A 16,645-nucleotide genomic window follows, 5' to 3' on the forward strand; every position below is an offset into this window, starting at 1 on the left:
TTCTCCTCTCACCAAAAGGACTTGCTCTGGTACATAAAGACCTTTCAGGATCTTTTCTCATGTTTTTTTTTTTTTTTCTACTCTAATGTGGAAAAAATAAAACCACTGAAAATATGCTTAGATTTACGCAGTACTGTGGTAGTTGATTATCTTAGAAGTGATTTCAGTGGAGTGATACAATACAGATTTCAGCTGGTAAGTTAATTGGAGATACAAAATTGAAAATTCCGGGGCTGGTGAGGTGGTGCTAGAGGTAAAGTGTCTGCCTTGCAAGTGCTAGCCAAGGAAGGACCGCAGTTCAATCCCCTGGCGTCCCATATGGTCCCCCCAAGCCAGGGACGATTTCTGAGCACTTAGCCAGGAGTAACCCCTGAGGATCAAATGGGTCTGGCCCCAAAAACCAAAAAAAAAAGGAAGAAACAAAAAGAAAATTCTGTGCAGACTTTAATTTTAGGGTTTACAGTTAGGAGTGTGAAAACAGTATAATTAAAGGATGGGTATTTTTATGTTCCTTAGTTGTTTTTAATAGGGAGGGATGATTTAAACATGATAACATACTAAAAGGAAAGAGATGTGGAAGAGGGGTGGATCCCAGAGTAAGACCCATACTGTTAGTCTCAAATAATATATTTACAGACCCTTGTAAATCTGAAGCTTTTCTTTATTGGTTCATCACAAGTTTCATCACAAGTTTTTCTTTCTACTCTTAACTTCCTGTAGCAGTTCACACCTCTCTCCTGGTACTTGCCACTTACTCTCTTGTATTATAGGATGCAGTAATATAATTCTCATGAGCTACACTGTCTGGTTTGATTACTGGCTTTCCACTTACTACCTTTATGACTTTCAACAATTATTTACTCCTTCAGTACTCAGTCTTTTGTAATCTGTAATTTTTATTTGGGGGAGCCACACCCAGTGACGCTCAGGGGTTACTCCTGGCTGTGTGCTCAGAAATTGCCCCTGGCTTGGGGGACCAGATGGGATGCCAGGGGATCGAACCACAGTCCATGGTAGGTTAGGGCGTGCAAGACAGACACCCTACTGTTTGCACCACCACTCCGGACCCATGTAATCTGTAATATTGAGATAATAAAATGTCCCTATCATTCTTTTAATTTATAAATTAAATTTATAAAGCTCTTAGAGTATACATTTTCCTTGTAGTAAATAGTAAAATCTTTAATAAAAACCAATATTGTTTTATGTTACATAACTATGCATATTTAAGAAAAAGTTTATTTTTTAAAGAACCAGTGGTACATTGTGAACATCTGTAAATTAGCTTTTGAGAAACACTGTTTACATATATTTTCTTTGTAATATAGTGAAACTCAGATCCCTAGTAAAATTTTCTAGATATCCCCTATTCCCTACCATGCACAGCCTCTCCCTTCCCCCATTCTCACCATTTCTTATCACTTTGATTCATATGTCACATTCTGTGGTCCTCCATTGGCACTTTGTCACCCCAGTTCAGAGTTTAAATTTAGGCTGGAGCTATAGCACAATGAATGGCAGGGTGTTTGCCTTCTACACGGCTGACCCGGGTCCAACCCTGGTTCAATCCCCATCATCCCATATGGTCTCCCATGCCTGCCAGGAGCGATTTCTGAGCACAGAGCCAGGACTCACCCCTGAGCACTGCCAGATATAGCCCAAAAACAAACAAAACAAAATTTAAATGTAGGGTTCACTCTTAATTGTGTTTGTCTAATGGTATTAGTATGATTTTATAATCATAAAAATCCTCTCTCCTCCGTTTACTCATTTCCTACCTTTTCCCTGAATCTTTTTACTGTGTCCATAGTTGTTGGCTTTTTTTTATGTTTGGTTGGGGAGTTTTTGTGTGTGTCTCTAGTTTTAACTGTTAACACATGATGTGTTTTCAAACAGCCTCCTTTCATATGCAGTTAAGTTCCCTCCATGTCTTTTCATAGATTGATGACTCATTCATTTTAGCACTGAGTAATATTTCACAGAATACATATCCATGTACTTACTGAAGAATATCTTACTGCTTCCAAATTTTGGATTTTATGAATATATTTTAAGCAGGAGAATGAGGGTTAGGTCATGCTTGGAAGTATTCAAGGCTTACTCTTGGCTCTGTGCTTAGGATACAGTCCTGTCAGGGCACAGGAAAGTCACAGGCAGTGCTGGGGAATGGACTGGGGCCAGCTTCATGAAGGGAAATACCTTACCTCCTGTGCTATCTCTTCAGCTCTGAAATACAATATCTATAAAAAGCCATGGTAAGTTTTTTTTTTTTAATTTTATTGAAACCATTGTGATTTACAAAGTCCTTCATAGTTGGTTTCAGGCATACAATGAATCAGAGCCAATGCCACCATCAGTGTCGACCAACCTCCACCAATGTTCCCCAGGTGTATCCATATCACTATACTACCCAACCCCATGCCCCCCAGCCTGCCAGTGTACCAGGACCATTTTAAATTTTGATTGTTGAAATTTGGGTCTTTTGATTCTATTTGTTGTTGCCATTGGCTTGGATATTTGTTCTGTCCTCTTTAACACTACCAGTGCACCTGAGGCAATTTGACCCCTGCCCCCATCTTTTCATATTAGTGTTTCTCCTCTTCCACTCAGTTTCTTTCCTTCTCTTCGCTATACTCTGGAGCCAGCAGTGTTCAAGACAACTACCATTTTTTAGACCATTGTGTTTCTTCATGCAGTTATTCTAAATATTACATAGAAGTGATATTCTGTATTTATCTTCCTTCTTCTGGCTTACTTCATTTAACATAATATCTTCCAGTTCCGGGCCCGGAGAGATAGCACAGCGGCGTTTGCCTTGCAAGCAGCCGATCCAGGACCAAAGGTGGTTGGTTCGAATCCCGGTGTCCCATATGTTCCCCCGTGCCTGCCAGGAGCTATTTCTGAGCAGACAGCCAGGAGGAACCCCTGAGCACCGCCGGGTATGACCCAAAAACCAAAAAAAAAAAAATTATAAATATCTTCCAGTTCCATCCATGTTACTGCAGATTGCATAATCATTCCTTATATTTCATTGTATATATGTACTGCATCATCATGATCCATTCATGTATTGTTAGACATCTAGGTTGATTCCACGTCTTAGTTATTGTACTGAGTGCTGCAATGAATAGATGTGCATACATCCTATCTTGGGTATAAATACCCAAAAGAGGGATTACTGGGTCATATGGCAGCTCTATTTTGAGTTTACTGGGAACTTTCCACACTGTTTTTCATAGGAGATGGACCAGGCAGTATTCTAACCAGTAATGGATGAGAGTTCCTTTCTTACCACAGTCCCTCCAACAGAGGTTGTTCCCAGTATTTTTGATATGTGCCATCCTCACTATTGTAAGATGATACCTCATTGTTGTCTTGATTTGGATTTCCCTAATGATAAATGCTGATAAGCTTTTTTTCATGTGTCTGTTGGCCATCTGTTGGTCTTACTCAGAGCAGTGTCTGTTCATTTCCTCTCCCCATTTTTTGATGGTGTGTTTAGGTTTTGTAGAGTTACCTTTTGTGTGTACTTTGTTTATCCTGGATATCAAACCTTTATCTGATGTGTTGATTGCAAAATTTTTTCTCCCATTCTAATTATTCAAAATCTGCCTTCTAATTTTAGCCTGTGTTTCTTTTGCTATACAAAATCCTTTTAGTTTGATGTAGTCCCATTTATTCAGATTTGATGCTATGTAGCTTTTGCCATTAGCATCCTATGTCAGGTTTTTATGTGGATATAAATTTTCAACTACTTTGAGCAAATACTAAGTAGCACAATTTGTGTTGTATCCTAGGATTATGTTTAATTTTGTAAGAGATTACTTAACTGTCTTCAAGGTGGCTGTACCATTTTTGTCTTTTCCTCTTCAATAAATGATCATTGATACTGATTCACACCCGACTGCTGTTTGTTGTCAGTGTTCTATACTTTGGCCATTCGACTAAGTATGTCAAACATCTTACTGTAGAGATACTGTCCTGTATCTTACCCATTCAGATTGGTGCATTATAAACAAGACAAATTTCTTTCTCATCTTAATAGTGACTTGGAGCCTGAGATAAATATAACAGTATGATGAGGACCCTCTTCTGGGAAGTACACTTCTAATTGGAATCTTAATGGAATAGGAAGAATTTTTCTGAGATCATTTTTCATAAATGCACTGATCCTAGTCCTGCTGTTTTTGTCCTCTTGACTTAATCATCTTCTGAAGCTGCATAGCTACATTAATCTTAAGATTAAACATCCGAAATTGGGGAGGACATAAACAATTTATCTAATAACACTATGAATAAATTAATAGATTAACAATAATACCTATTTCTTTTAATTTGTATTTTCTTGTTGTCTTGATTGTAGAACATATGTTCATAAGCTTGTTTACCATATTTGGTGAAGTATCTATTAAGGTTTTTGGCCCATTTTTTATTATGGTGTTTGGACTATATCCTGTGGAACTTGGGGTTTACTCTAGGTATAGTACTTTGAGGTCCTCCCAGCATAGCATGCTCAAGAAACTAGATCCCTAGAGTTCCCACATGGATAGCAGAGCTCTAGCCCTTAGCATGAACTCTAAACCTTTGCACCATCTCTTCAGACGCTGGCCTGTTTTTTAATTGAATTGCTTGATATCTTGTTATTGTAAAGTATTAGGAATTCTTTAGTATTTTGGGTAACAATCTTTTATTAAAGATTGGTTTTGCATGTAGATAATAGTTTTATTATATTCATGTTGGTCTGTTTCTGAGGCTCTATTCTGTACTATTGATGTATTTATTTGCCAGGTTGATATTGTAACTCTGTTTCCTATAGCTCTACTTTAACTTTAAACTTCAAATCTGATAGTCATGATATCTCAACTTTATTGTTATCCTTCATTTTGGTGTTCGTTATTCTGAGTGTTCTACTTCTTTATAAATAGGCTTTTAATTGCTTTGAATTTGTAAATTGAGAAAAACTACCGTCTTGAAAATATTGAGTCTCCCTATCCATGAAAGTGGAATATTGCTTTATTTATTTTTTTATACATTTACTTTTTTAATTTTTTTGGGTTTTGGTTTTTGGGTCACATCCAGCAGTACTCAGGGGTTACTCCTGGCTCTGCACTCAGAAATTGCTCCTGGCAGGCATGAGGGACCATATGGGACACCGGGGATTCGAACTACCGTCCATCCTGGATGGGCTGCTTGCAAGGCAGATGCCTACCACTATCCTATCTCTCTGGCCCCATACATTTGCCTTTTTTTTTTAAAGTACAACAGATACGGAAGGGCAGCTCCTGCACAGTATTGCAGTCGTAGGGCATTTGCCTTGCACAAAGCTGACCCAAGATGGACCTCAGTTCAATCCCCGGTGTCCCATATGGTATCCCCCAAGCCAGGAGCGATTTCTGAGCACATAGCCATGAGTAACCCCTGAGCATCACCCGGTGTGGCCCAAAACCAAAAAAAAAAAAAAAAAAAAGGAAGGGCTCATACCTTGCTCTTGACCTGGGTTCAGACCTGGTATCCCATATGGTCTCTTGAGCAACATCAGGAGTGATTCCTATGCAGAGCCAGGAGTAAACCCCTGAGCAGCACTGGATGTGGCCCAAAAAACAAAAACAAAAATAATGCTTTTCTATCTTGAATTCATTTACTTCTGTTTTAATTTGGAATTCCAGCTTTTTCTTTCTCATTTTATTATCAATGCCTGAAATGTTTTCTGTTATTGCATAGGAGACTTGTTCCAAGAGGTAAATTAAATCACCTGATTTACATAGATTTTTATCTACATAACTGCTTTCTTAGAAATAGGGCAAAAGACACTTTTTATCATATAAAGGAAATGTAAGGGAATTTTAGTACTTTATCTCTGCCTTCAATGAACTTAAGAAACTAGTCTTAGGACCAGAGATAGGACACAAATGGTAGAGCACATGTTAGAAGGACCTGAGTACTGGGGGCCGGGCGGTGGCGTTAAAGGTAAGGTGCCTGCCTTGCCTGCGCTAGCCTTGGACGGACCGCGGTTCGATCCCCCGGTGTCCCATATGGTCCCCCAAGCCAGGAGCAACTTCTGAGCACATAGCCAGGAGTAACCCCTGAGCGTTACCGGGTGTGGCCCAAAAACCAAAAAAAAAAAGAAGGACCTGAGTACTAGTGCTTGTACTGCATGAACCCTTGATCAATCACTGGGAGCAGCCCCCTGAGCACTGTCAGGTGTTGTCCCAAGATGAAAAAAAAAAAAACGTGTAAATATATACTCATTGTGGTTCATGATGGTTCTGAAATATAAGGAAGGAATAATTTACATAAGTCAAATTAGCCAGGAAAACTATTGGACCCAGAAAGTTTAACTTAGTCCTTCAGTATGAATAAATTTCATATTTACTAAGAAAGGAATTTTTTAAAAAGTGATATTTAAAGTTTCTTGTGATTGAATTTTATAGTACTTCAGCCTATCATTTTTATATAAATAATTTTTCATACATTTCTATTCAGTATTATTATAATAAAACTTGAAAATATTTGACATTGGCTTTCTTCAGTTTTCTTTGTTTCTGTTTTGGTCACAGACATCCTGATTTTCAGCTGCTTCAGGAAGGACAAAGGTATGGATGAATCAGTATCTTTTTTATATTCAGTGGCAATAGAAACATTAGAGTAAACCAGGTGACAGGAACTCTTGGATTTACTGTGCAGATGCATTATGTAATTGTCCATTCTAGCCCACACAAAGAATTATTTGCCTTGTACAGCTTTTTCTTTTGTGGTGGTAAGATGGTGTGTTTGATCTGTATGATTTATGTACAGCTGTTCCTATTGAGGAAATCTAATTGAACCTGTTGAAATATGACACAAACACAGCTTCTTTCTGATATAATGTGCTTCTTTGTCAAGTGGATTGTGCCAATTAACACTTGTTGAAAGGTTTTTGTTTGATTTTGTTTTTGGTTTGAGGCTATCTATACTCAGAGGTGCTCAGAGATCACTCCTGACTCTGCTTAGGGATCACTCCTGGCAGGACTTTGGGGATCATAGGCAGTAGTGGGAATCAAACCTGGGTGAGCTGCATACAAGGCAAGTGCCCTACCTTCTGTACTGTCTCGCTAGTTCCTGTTGAATGGTTTTTATATCCTTTTATTTTATAGGATTTAAAACATTAACATATCAATGATTTATTTTAAAGAGTATCTCAAGTAAAAGTAGAAATTCCAATTTCTTTGATTTTTATTTAAAATCTTCTAATGATTCTGTTTGTCTAACCGTGACCACCTCTCAAAATACTTGATTCTGTTTCTCAGAATATATTTCTTGGTTATTATTTACTAACTTAGTTACGTGGATTTGAAGACAGACATGAGATGATTAGTGATATTTTAACATGTAGCTTTCAATTAGGAAAAACTGTAAAGGCCTTAAATTTCTGAAAGAAATATAAAATATAGGATTTTCTTATTTGTGTGTGTCTATAATTTGGGGCCATAGCAGTTGTGTCCATGGTATCATGCTGAGCAAGGGATCAAGTCTGGAACTACTGCATGCAAAGCATGTGCTTCCAACCTTAGGCTATCTCCCAGCCACCAGGTTCCCTAATTTCTTAAAATTATAATTACGCTAGATACAAGAAACAGACCTGTAGCTACATAGGCTAAATTCTAACTAAAAAAAAAAGTAACAATCTAATACTGAATAAATTGAATAAACACAACCTTACTCTGAATGATTTTTCCCCTTATTTTTATATGTATATGTGTGTGCCTAGATATATTAAATTAATAGTCTTTTCTAAGAATAATTGCAGGTTTACAGAGAGTTTCTATTTTATGAGAAATAGAGTTTTCATGTATCTTTCATAAGAAAGACGCTTCTTTCCTAGTAGTCTCCTAATCTTTCATGCCTCTGGTGTAGATATTTATTTTTTGTTCATATTTGTTTTTTTGGCTCCACTATTTCATAATATTTTATCTCTTTTCTAACCTAATTTGAAAGTTGAAGGAATAGTAGAAAGGAAAACTGTTAATTTATACTGTTATAATTCTGGATTTTCCAGTAAGTATCTTCCACAGATAAATATTGATTTGCTATTGATTTACTTTCTGCTATGACTCTGTTTTTAAACTCTATAAAATGTTCTGTATATTTAACAATCAGAATCTGTAAATATAAAAGTATCTCTTTATATATATTTTTTGTTGTTGTTGTTGTTTTTGGGCCACACCCGTTTGATGCTCATGGGTTACTCCTGGCTAAGCACTCAGAAATTGCCCCTGGCTTGGGGGACCATATGGGATGCCAGGGGATCAAACCGCAGTCCTTCCTTGGCTAGCATTTGCAAGGCAGACACCTTACCTCTAGCACCACCTCGCCGGCCCCTCTTTATATTTTTGAAAACCTAAACAAAGCTTCTATCATATATACACACATTTGTATGCATGTATGTAATACATATTTTTTAAGAAACCAATAATGTATTTTTACTTTATTTAAAGAAAATGCTGACATAATTGACTATAGTACATTTAATTCTAGATAAGTGAGAGCAAATTTATTTTTTAAATAGAAAGAAAAAGGAAGAGAAGAAAGAAAAAAATTTTAAAGTAGAATGAAAAGAAGATTTGGTTTTTTTGGTGTTTTGCTTTTGGTTTTTGTTTTGTTTTTGTTTCTGAGCCACATCCAGTGACAATCAGGGGTTACTCCTGGCTGTGTGCTCAGAATTGTTTCTGGCTTGGGGGGACCATATGGGACACTAGGGGATTGAACCACGGTCTGTCCTAGGCTAGTGCAGGCAAGGCAAATGCTTTATTTCTTGTGCCACCCCTCCAGCCCCTGTGACAAGCAAATTTGTGAAAATTATTTTATCTCCAATGAAGACAGTATGAAATATATTTGTATCCATAAAAGTGAGAACAAAGTTACTTAAAAAAGAAAAATAAAAAATAAAGAAGGGAAAGTATATTTAAAAATAAATAAAATGGGGCCCAGAGAGATAGCACAGCGGTGTTTGCCTTGCAAGCAGCCAATCCAGGACCAAAGGTGGTTGGTTCAAATCCTGGTGTCCCAAACCCCTGAGCACCGCGGGGTGTGGCCTAAAAACCAAAAAAAATAAAGAAAGAAAAAAAGAAATAAAATGAAAAGTACAATGGCAATCAAATTTGTGAAAATTACTGTATCTCCAATGAAGTCATTAAGACAGTGGCAAAACATTTAGTAAGTTCTTGTTGTTAGCTGTCCATTCTATTATTTCATTTATTTCTGAAATTAAATGACCTCATCTACTTACTGAATTCTAAATTGGTGTGTTCCTATGATTACAGCATCAAACAAATGAAGTTGTTCAGGCATTCAAAGCACTATTATTGATACTATGGCTTTTGTGGGGCATTTTCTTAGATACCAGTCCTGATAGAAGGAAGATACAGAGGTAGGGTGCCTGTACTCACTCAAAAAAAGCCCTGGTGATAACGGCTGGCATACATGAAGGTTGGTCAGATTGGTGTCTCCAAAGAGAGTCATAGAGGAGTGGTGAGGCAGGGCCACACTCCAAGAGGTGATTCTGAGTGATGGATGCAGCAGATGTGGCTTTGGCAGGTCAGAAGCTTGGCCTGCCCTCTCTGCCTGAGATTGACAGCTTTCATGTGTACCCATGATTTTTCACTGCTTTATCATCTCTTTCAAGAAAATAGTGAGTCTATGGAGCTGGCCAAGTGCAGATATGGTGACTGCATTTGTAGACATGGTTACAGATGCCAGGCGTCTCAGAAGAAGGAAGATGCAGGGAAGTAGAATGCCCACATTCACTCCAAAAGCAGTAATGGAGTTTTTAAAAGAAAACCTAAATCTGGTTTTTTTTACAATAGATCAGTCACAAAAAAGGCAAAAATTTAAAAAATTTGGGGATAGAGAGATGACTTAACACACCACGTTGCGGGCCTGGAGAGATAGCACAGTGGCGTTTGCCTTGCAAGCAGCCGATCCAGGACCAAAGGTGGTTGGTTCGAATCTTGGTGTCCCATATGGTCCCCCATGCCTGCCAGGAGTTATTTCTGAGCAGACAGCCAGGAGTAACCCCTGAGCACCGCCGGGTGTGGCCCAAAAACCTAAATAAATAAATAAATAAATAAGTAAGTAAGTAAGTAAATAAATAAATAAATAAATAAATAAATAAAATAAAACACCACGTTGCTCAGCCAAGCACCTTTTGGAGGAACTGTAAAGTGACAACTGCTAGTTATCACCCACAAAACTAGAATGTGTATTCTTCCCCCCTGACACATCTGCCTATAAAAATATAAAAAGAACTACCTGGGAAATAAAACCTGCTCTGAAAGTTACAAAGCACTCTGGGATGTTTGACTTTTCTATTATACTTACTTTGTTTTTTTCCTCCTACAGTGGCCATTCAGGAGTAGAAGTTGAGCTAAGCAGTAAAGCCATTGAAACGTCAGATATTGAGAATCCTGGCCATTTTGTGAAACATGATGAATCTACTTCTTCTAGCACTCACAGTGATAGTAACAGTGATAATGAACAAGAATTTGTTTCCTCCATTCTACCAGGAAACAAACCAAATGCAACATGTATAAAGCCACAGCTGAACCAAAAAAGCATAATGAAAAAGAAAGCCAATCAGAAAGCAAACTCCAAACATGAAGACAGAGAACAGACTGTGGTCAATGTCACTGAGCAGTTAGGCCATTGCAGATTAGACAATGTGGAGAAAGCTGCTAGTTGTGCCCCTTCCTTACAGAAAGGAAATGCTCATCTTTCTTCAAATCCTCCTTTTCAGGAAAAATTGGAAACGTCAGAATACTCTGAAATTAAATACAATAGTTCAAATATAACTCTAGTAGGCCTAAGCAAGAAAAGCGCAGAGCATTTTAAGAGGAAATATGCCAAGTCAAACCAAGTTTCTAGTTCAGTTTCTGGTTCAGTTCAGGTTTGTCCTGAAGTTGCAAAGAAAAACATACTTAAAATCCTGAAGGAGACTTTGATGGAATGGAGAACAGAAGATACATTGAGGTTTTTATATGGCAAAAATTATGCTGCTGTGTGTTTGAAACCCTCTTCGGGCTTTCAGGCTAAAGAAGAAGAACTTGATGAAGATGACATAAACTCTGACCCAGAGAGTCATTCCTCTGCTGTGGGGAAATTTCAGAATAGTTTGGATGAGTCTTTACCATTTAATGCCTCAGATACGGCTAGTAAACCACTGCCAAGTTATGAAAACTTGAAAAAAGAAACTGAAACATTAAATCTAAGGATAAGAGAGTTTTATAGAGGACAATATATTTTGAATGAAGAAACCACCAAATCACAAGACTCAGAAGAGGTATATCTAAATGATGCTGAGTTTACCAAGCTGCTAAACCTATAGAATACTTAATAGTGAAAATATTACGAGTAGGAAGAAAAATAGCTCATTGTTTGTCTTTGCAGGTATCTTTGATCATTCAGTTTTTAGGTTTAAAATATCACCTCCACTGTACCAGGAATGTAGCTCATCAGTAGAGTGCATACTTCTCAGCAAATCCAATAATTTGAATTATTAGATTCAAATTATTGTTCGAATTATTTTAACTATTAGATTGAATTATTAGATCCTCTGCCATTTTTACAAATGGAATTCCCTGTAACATAGTTAGAGTATCTATTCACAAATTCATTATAATCATCTAATCTATGTCTGTAGTATATAGCAGCTTACAGAATCCTTTTGTATATGTTTCATTAAATAAAGGTTTACATGTCCCTTCTGTGCAAAAGAGGCAGATAGGTTTGATCCCCAGCAGTGAAAAAGATAAGACAGATGGCTTAAAAAAATGTTCATGAACAATAATACTGCTGTACTAGGTAGAGTTCTTGCTTTACTCTATCCGGGTTTGACCCCTGGTATCACATATAATCCCATGAGCCCTGCCAAGAGTGATTCCTGAGTACAGAGCCAGGAGTAGGCCCTTAGCACACCAGTCTAGAAACTGAATTTGTATTCAAATTTAAAATTTCTACTTCTGAAGTCTACTTCTCATTCTGTGTCATAAGTGTAAAATTTCATGTCTAATACTTATTGTTGTTACCAAAGGAAATGTAAATTTATGATTTTATTGTACTTTTTAAAAATTTTACACAGCATGATCTCACCTTTCCACTGATAGACTCAAGTTCTCAGAACCAGATTAGAAAACGCATTGTACTTGAAAAGTTGAGTAAAGTGTAAGTATGATTTGTCATCTCTCTTTGTTTTAAAATTAACTTATGAATTTATAATGCATAGAGTATTTGAATTTTAAACTGTTTAAAAATAGGGGCCGGGGAGATAGCACGGAGGCAGGGCATTTGCCTCACAGGCAGAAGATCGGTGGTTTGAATCCCGGCATCCCATATGGTCCCCTGTGCCTGCCAGGAGTGAATTCTGAGCATAGAGCCAGGAGGTGTGGCCCATAAACCAAACAAACAAAAAAAAAAACTTTAAAAATAATGTAAGGACCAGAACAATAGAACAATAGTACACCAAGCAGGGCTTTTCTTGCCATGCATATATGATCAACCTGGTTTTGATCCCTAGAGTCTTATCTGATCCCTGCACACTGCCTGAAGTAATTTCTGAGTATAGAGCCAGGAGTAACTTGAGCATCAATGATTGTGGCCCAAAAACAAAACAGACAAGTAAAAAGATTGTTTGGATATTTTTCCCCTGATATATTTAGACTATTAAAATACTCTACCAAGGATTGGCTTTTGTTTCATGTTAAAGACACCGAGGAATGTTATAAAGAGAAATGAGGCGAGAGAGAGGGTCTGTGGGTTAGGCACTTGCTTTGTACATGCTAGATCCAGGTTGGATCTTTACATATAGTTGATTGAGCCCTGCTAGGATTGATTCTTGAGTATAGAGCCAGAAGTCCTGAGCACCAGTGGGTATTGTCTAAACACCACGATAATGATGATGATGATAAATAAAGAGAAAGTTAAGTGTGTGAGAGTAGAAAACCAAACTACCTCATTCCCACTTAGTAATTCAGTGAAATGAGGGGGAAAAGATCAAGGCTTGACCCACTCAAATAATGATTTGTGGTTAATTTATCACATTAGTTTTCTCACATGAAAACTTTACTAAATTTTAATGTTGTAGTAACTAACTGCATACATATCCATAAATCATTTCACAATCATTAACTTGAGGTTTTGTTCAATTCGTCTTTGCAATTCAGTTGTAAGCTTCTTGAATGGAAATGGGTTTAAAAACTGCAACCTTGCTTTCTCTTCCCAAAGAAACTTGAAAGGATTTCATACTTGTGAATTATGTGCTTTATCAGTAAACTATATTCCCACTGCTAAAAATACCCTTGTATTAAGAGATACATGAGAAAATATTTAGTGGTCAAATGATAGGATATCAAGAATTTACTTACCTTTTTTTTTTTTTTTCTTTGAGCCACATCTGGCGGCACTCAAGGGTTACTCCTGGCTCTGCGCTCAGTAATAGTTCCTGGCAGGCTTGAGAACCATATGGGATGCCCGGGATCAAACCCAGGTCCATCCTAGGTCAGCAGCATGCAGGAAAGTTGGGCTTAATTCCCAACACCAGATCCCCCTGAACACCTCTATAAGCACTCCCAATGCACAGTGCTGGGAATTACCCCAGAACACTGCTGGGTATAGCTTTAAATCAGAAAGTAATTTAAAGTGCTTGCCTTATATGTAGCCATTTCAGTTCTATCTCCAGCACCACAGATAGTCCCCTAAGTACCATTATTATAATACCCTTCCCTGTCCCCAACAAAAAAGTAATACATTCTAGGACCAGGAGATGTGGCTCTATGGCAGGGGTCTCAAACTCAATTTACCTGAGGGCTGCAGGAAATAGAGTCAGGGTGAGGCAGGGATTTCGCTTACCGAATATTCACAATAAAAAATCGCATTAGTAAGGGAAAAAGTCGCAAAAAATTGCATTAAACATTCGCAGACCCCAAACGGAACTGCTTGGGGTATGCGAATGTTTAATGCGATTTTTTCTTACTAATGCGAATTTTATTGCGATTATTCGGTAAGTGAATAATCGTGAATACTGTGCTATTTGAAGGCCGGCCGCGGGCCACATAATGTTGTACGGAGGGCCGCAAACAGTCCATGGGCCACGAGTTTGAGACCCCTGCTCTATGGTAAAGTGTATGCCTTGTATATATGAGACCTCTATTCAATCTTTGGTTCTACAAAATTAAAATTAAAAGTAATATATCGCTCCTGAGAGATAGCATGGAGGTAAGGTGTTTGCTTTTCATGTAGAGGGTTATTGGTTCGAATCCTGGCATCCCATATGGTCCCCTGAGCCTGCCAGGAGCAATTTCTGAGCGTGGAGCCAGGAGTAAACCCTGAGCGCTGCTGGGTGTGACCCATAAACTAAAAAACAAACAAACAAACAAAAAAGTAATATATTGCAGAGGCTGGAGTGATAGCACAGTGTTAGGGCATTTGCCTTGTTTGCAGCTGACCTGGGACCAATCTGGGTTTGATCCTCGGCATCCCATATGGTCCCCAAGCCTGCCAGGAGTGACCTTTGAGCGCCACTGGGTGTGGCCCAAAAGCAAAAACAAACAAAAAAGTAATGTAGAGATTTGGGCAGTACAGCTTGTTTAAAGAAAAGATATGGGTGGTAAATATGTTCATTCCCTTTTATTTCCACTTTTACTCTTTTTTTATTTTATAGAAAGAATGGAATATGGTAAATATAAATCATATACCAAAAAATGCTACATATAGTATATTTTATGATAGCATTTATGATACATAGTATATATTTTATCTGCATTTATCAGGTCTTTCATATTATAAAAATATACAATCTTAAAGTTTATATTTCATTATATTTTGTATAATTTATTTAACCTATTTGTTTTGGGGGGTGCACAGTTGGCAGTACTCTGAGCTTAAACCTGGCTTTTTGCTCAGGGATCTCTCCTGGCAGTGCTCAGGGAACTGTATGGGGTGCCACAGATATCAGACACAGATCAGCCTTATACAAGTAAATGCCCTACATGCTGTATTATCGCTCTGGCCACAATTTTCTTTTTGGGTATTTTTTTTTTTTTGAGGGAGGGTCACAACCAGCAGTGCTCAGGGGTTACTTCTGGCTCTGTGCTAAGAAATCGCCCCTGGCAGGCATGGGGGGCTGGGGGGGTCATTTGGGATGAAGGATTTGAACCACCATCCTTCCGCATGCAAGGCAAATGCCCTACCTCCATGCTATCTCTCTGGCCCTCTGGCCACAATTTTGGTTCCAATTTTTCATTACTAAAAGTATTTCCTCAATCATTATTTTTTAATGAATATCTGATTATTTCTCTAAAGCAAAATGTCTTCATAATAATTTATTGAGTCAAAAAATATCCACATTCAAAATGTGGATATAGGGGCCGGAGAGATAGCACAGTGGTAGGGCATTTGCCTTGCAAGCAGCCGACCCAGGACCAATGGTGATTCGAATCCTGGCATCCCATATGGTCCCCCGGGCCTGCCAGGAGTGATTTCTGAGCACAGAGCCAGGAGTAAACCCTGAGCACCGCCAGGTGTGGCCCTAAAACCAAAAAGGAAAAAAAATGTGGATATATTTTACCAAAGTACTCTCTCAGAATGTATCAACTTACTCTTTATTAAATATTGAATAAGAATATCCAGACTCCTAGATAAGACTATTTGGGAGGAAATTCATCTGGTCTATGTTCTATGTTTACCTAATATTTGAAAATAAAGAGGTTTAAAAAAAAAACCTAAAAAATATAAGTAGTGGTAGATAGAAGGGATGTGTTCTGTCCTTTAGTGCCTCATAGCAGAGACTTTATAGTAGCATATGAAGTCTTTGCGACTTCTCATTAGTTTCTGCCTCTGTCATTATTGCCTATGAGAAATGTAGTCTTAAGTCTCAGACCCAATTAGCATGTTTATATTATTGTTTTGTTTTGTTTTTTTTCATTTTATTTTCAGGTTGCCTGGACTTTGGGGGCCTCTTCAGATTTCCCCGGGAGATATTTATACACAACTCAAAGATCTTGTTGGAACATTCAGGTTAGTGTCAGTATTATTAATATTTTCCTTCAGTTAATTTGACTTTTTGTAAAGATTACCTTGCATGCCAGGTAGGACCAGAATGAAGGAAGTGATTTACCACCAGTGTCTTATCACTAATATAATGTTCTACTTTCCCTTTCACAAAACAATTTTTTTCTTTGTCTTTCTTTTTCTTTCTTTTTCTTTCTTTCTTTCTATCTTTCTTTCTTTCTTTCTTTCTTTCTTTCTTTCTTTTTCTTTCTTCTCTTTCTTTCTTCCTTCCTTTCTTTCTTTCTTTCTTTCTTCTTTGTTTTTCTTTTTTTTTTTTTTTTGCAGGGGGGCACAGCCATTTGACACTCAGGGGTTACTCCTGGCTATGAGCTCAGAAATCACCCCTGGCTTGAGGGGGACCATATGGGAATCCAGGGCTAGTGCTTGCAAGGCAGATGCCTTACCTCTAGTGCCACCTCTCCGGCTCTCTCTCTCTCTCTCTCTCTCTCTCTCTCTCTTTCTTTCTTTCTCTTTCTTTCCTTCCTTCCTTCTCTTTCTTTTCCTTCCTTCCTTCCTTCCTTTTCTTTTCTTTCTTTTTTTTTTTTTTTTAATTTTTTTTTTATTTAAA

At 37.8% G+C, this 16,645-nt stretch overlaps 1 protein-coding gene across 1 annotated transcript in view; it reads left to right on the top strand.

Annotated features, from left to right (window-relative positions):
• RPAP2 (RNA polymerase II associated protein 2) overlaps positions 1–16,645 on the top strand; it is a 91,238-nt gene that overhangs the window by 25,444 nt on the left and 49,149 nt on the right. The window contains exons 8-11 of the mRNA XM_049772561.1: positions 6,558–6,593; positions 10,378–11,314; positions 12,113–12,195; positions 15,964–16,044. Coding sequence (XP_049628518.1) covers positions 6,558–6,593; positions 10,378–11,314; positions 12,113–12,195; positions 15,964–16,044 — 1,137 coding nt within the window. The remainder of the gene's footprint in view (positions 1–6,557; positions 6,594–10,377; positions 11,315–12,112; positions 12,196–15,963; positions 16,045–16,645) is intronic.

This window comes from Suncus etruscus, chromosome 4, assembly GCF_024139225.1.
Source record: "Suncus etruscus isolate mSunEtr1 chromosome 4, mSunEtr1.pri.cur, whole genome shotgun sequence".
Lineage (NCBI taxonomy): Eukaryota > Metazoa > Chordata > Mammalia > Eulipotyphla > Soricidae > Suncus > Suncus etruscus.